General features: G+C 30.2%; 1 protein-coding gene across 1 annotated transcript; it reads left to right on the forward strand.

The window, feature by feature from the left end:
- The first annotated feature begins 2374 nt into the window (after positions 1 to 2374).
- Positions 2375 to 2842, forward strand: LOC145955103 (uncharacterized). The gene is made up of 2 exons (XM_083069806.1): positions 2375 to 2387; positions 2481 to 2842. The coding sequence occupies exons 1-2, from the start codon at positions 2375 to 2377 to the stop codon at positions 2840 to 2842; spliced, it is 375 nt and encodes a 124-aa protein (XP_082925932.1).
- Positions 2843 to 3313: the final 471 nt, after the last annotated feature.

Here is a 3313-nt window from a genome sequence, read left to right on the forward strand (position 1 = left end):
CTTTGTGGCAACCTTTCACACTACAATACCTCACAATATCTCAAGAAATACAAGAGAAAGAAAAAGAAAGAAAAAAGAGAGAAAAAGAGAGAAATTTCGAGCTCTGGACGAAATTTGGAGTCACTCAGAAATGTGCCCAAGCTCTCTATTTATAGGCTTCAGAGAGGGTCCAGAACGGCCCGTTCCAAAATCGGAACGGCCCGTTCTGGACATGGCCATTGTGTTTAAAATTCGTATACTGGAACAACCCGTTCTGAAACTGGAACGGCCGTTCCAGTAGTGAGAATAACACCTAAGTTTTTTAGACCGGAACGGCCTTGGAAGGGCCCGTTCCAGATTTAGGAACGACCCGTTCCATTTTAGGAACGGCCCGTTCCAGCCCCGTTCCAGTTAAGCTTTTAGCCCTTTTTTGAGGGGTTTGGAACGGCCCGTTCCAATCTTGGATCGACCCGTTCCAATCTTGTGCTTTAGGGCCCTCTGAAGTCCTGTCTTCTTGTTGGCATGCTTCGGGAGCTCCTTCCCTTCGTAACAGAGGTCCATGTCCTTGTTTGTATGCCCCCGAACGAAATTGGGTGTCTACAATACTTCATTTTTATAAAACAAAATTGATGTAATATATTCATTTCAAGATACACTAAAATATGAACACTTTGATTACTTTCCAGTTGTTGTTCAATTTTAACAAAATTTGATATACACGTACAAAGTGATATGAACTTTCAATTTAACGGTTGGATTTACAAAATTCACATTTAATATAAAGTTATTGAGCGGCGTAATACTTAGTAAAAGTTACACTGGTATAATTATAACCCCTTATATTATATATATATATATATATATATATATATATATATATATATATATATATATATGTAATTTAAAGCTTATTACTTCTAGAAAATAAAAAAAAATTCTTCTAAAATATAAAACTACTATTTATGTTAAATAAACTAATATATGCACTAATTATTTAATAGAAAACTCATGAAACACACAAATATGAAAATATTCACACTTGAACTTGCTTACTATAATTTTAAAGACAAAATACTAACATCTCTAAGTAGTTTATAAATATTTAAAAATAAATATTATTTATTTAAAATAATTGTTAAGATCAAAAATATTAATTTTAGAAGGTTTAAATATATTTTAGTCCCTATAAGATGAGTGATTTTGATTTTGGTCTTTGTAAATTTTTTTCTTTATTTTTCATCCCTGTAAAATTTATAAAGATTGTTTCGTACTTGTAAAATGAGTAAAATATTTTTCTTTGATTTTCATCCCTCTAAAATATAAATTCACTAGTTTGATTATTTTAAGGTAGATAAATAATATTTATTTTAAAAAACAAAAAAAAATTAGAGGTGTTAAATATCAATACGATAATAGTACGTAATTGTTGTAAGTGACACCTAAGATAATTATTTATCTTTTTTTTAAAAAAATAAAAAGTAGTTAAAAATGATTACATAAAAAATAAGAAATAAAAATAAAAATTCCAATTTTAGAAAAAGAAAATAAGAATTAAAAAAAAAGAAATTAAATAAAAGAAGTTAAAATAAGAAATTAAAAATAAGAATCAAAAATAAGAAATTCCCGATGGATTTATATTTTTGTCAGAAATTTCTGACGGAAATATAAATTCATCAGAAATTTTTGACGGAATATTCTGTCAGAAATTTTTTGTTGGAAAGTTTTTGTCAAAAATTTTTGACGGATTTATATTTCCGTTGGAAATTTCTGACGGAAAATTTCGTCGGAAATTTCTGATGGAAATATAAATCCATTTGAAATTTCCGATGAAAATATAAATCTGTTAGAAATTTTCGACGAAAATATCCGTCAGAAATTTTTCGTCAGAAAATATAAAATTTTCGATTGATTCATATCCGTCGAAAATTTTCTGTCGAAAATTTGCGCATTTCTTGTAGTGGATATTATGTTCAAATTTAAATTGATATTTTTTATATCAAATTTGAGTGCGAATTTTGGCAGATTATTGACCCTCTTTATTAATTAATTGTCTACTAATTTTAATTAAATTAATTGATGTAATAAATTGCCAAATAAATCTTTGTTATAGAAATTAATTTAATTAAAAATTGCAATAGACGTTAGTATGAGATTATTTATGCAATTTGTGTTCATCCCAAAGGAAGACACAATTTGGCCAAATAATAACATGCCTGTGATGATAAATATGTGACAATTATAAAGTTACAATCATGTGAATAATAGTCGGTCCAAAGAAAGACTATTATTTGATAGAATTAATTGTCAATATTTGATCGTTGCATTGAGAGTACCACTAACAAGTTGATTTGTATGCCCAAAGACAAAGAATTAATGTTGTGCTCGGTATCTTGTAATGGGTCTATTATGTAAATAATCTGCATCTTCTTATTTATTTTATTTTATTTTTATTTTACTTTGTGAGCATGTAATTAAATTTTTTTATCTATGTTCTATTACAGTTGTTGTTGCTAGTGTTGTTAACTTGTCTGCTCAAATTAATTGTATACTCATGCTTAATGGGACAAACTTTAAGGCTTGGAAGGAAGCAGTTGAAATAATTATTGGTTGCATGGATCTTGATCTTGCACTTCGGGCTAAGAAACCCACTCCAACTCTGGAAAAGCTGGATGAGGATAAGGTTGAAAAGTGGGAACGTTCAAATCAAATGTGTCTGATGATCATGAAACGATCTATTCCAGAAGTATTTTGGGGCTCTATTTTTGAGAGCCACAATGCTAAAGGTTTCCTTGATGCTGTTGAGCAGTATTTCACCAATAATAAGAAAGCTGATGCAAGAAGTTTGCTTGACTTATCTCTATGAGATACAAAGGTAAAGGAAATATAAGGGAGTACATTATGGAAATGTCTAATCTCGCATCAAAACTAAAAGTCTAAAGTTAGAGTTGTCTGATGACTTGCTCGTGCACTTAGTTTTGATTTCCCTTCCTACACACTTTGGACAATTCAAGGTGAGTTATAATACTCAGAAAGATAAATGGACCTTGAATGAACTGATTTCTCACTGTGTGCAAGAGGAGGAAACGCAACAAAGAGAAAGGACTGAAATTGCTCATTTAGCCTCAAGCTCTCAGAATAAGAAGAAAAAGAATAATAATGATGTTGTAGAAAGGATTTCTCAGCAAAAGAAAGTCAAAAAAGGATGAGAACACACCTACTTGCTTCTTTTGCAAGAAGCCTGGACACATGAAGAAAGAGTGTCCCAAGTACGCCTCTTGGCGTGTAAAGAAAGGTAATTTTCTCTCTTTTGTTTGTTCTGAAGTTAATTTAGCTT

This window comes from Cajanus cajan, chromosome 1, assembly GCF_000230855.2.
Source record: "Cajanus cajan strain Asha chromosome 1, NIPB_CcT2T_4, whole genome shotgun sequence".
Lineage (NCBI taxonomy): Eukaryota > Viridiplantae > Streptophyta > Magnoliopsida > Fabales > Fabaceae > Cajanus > Cajanus cajan.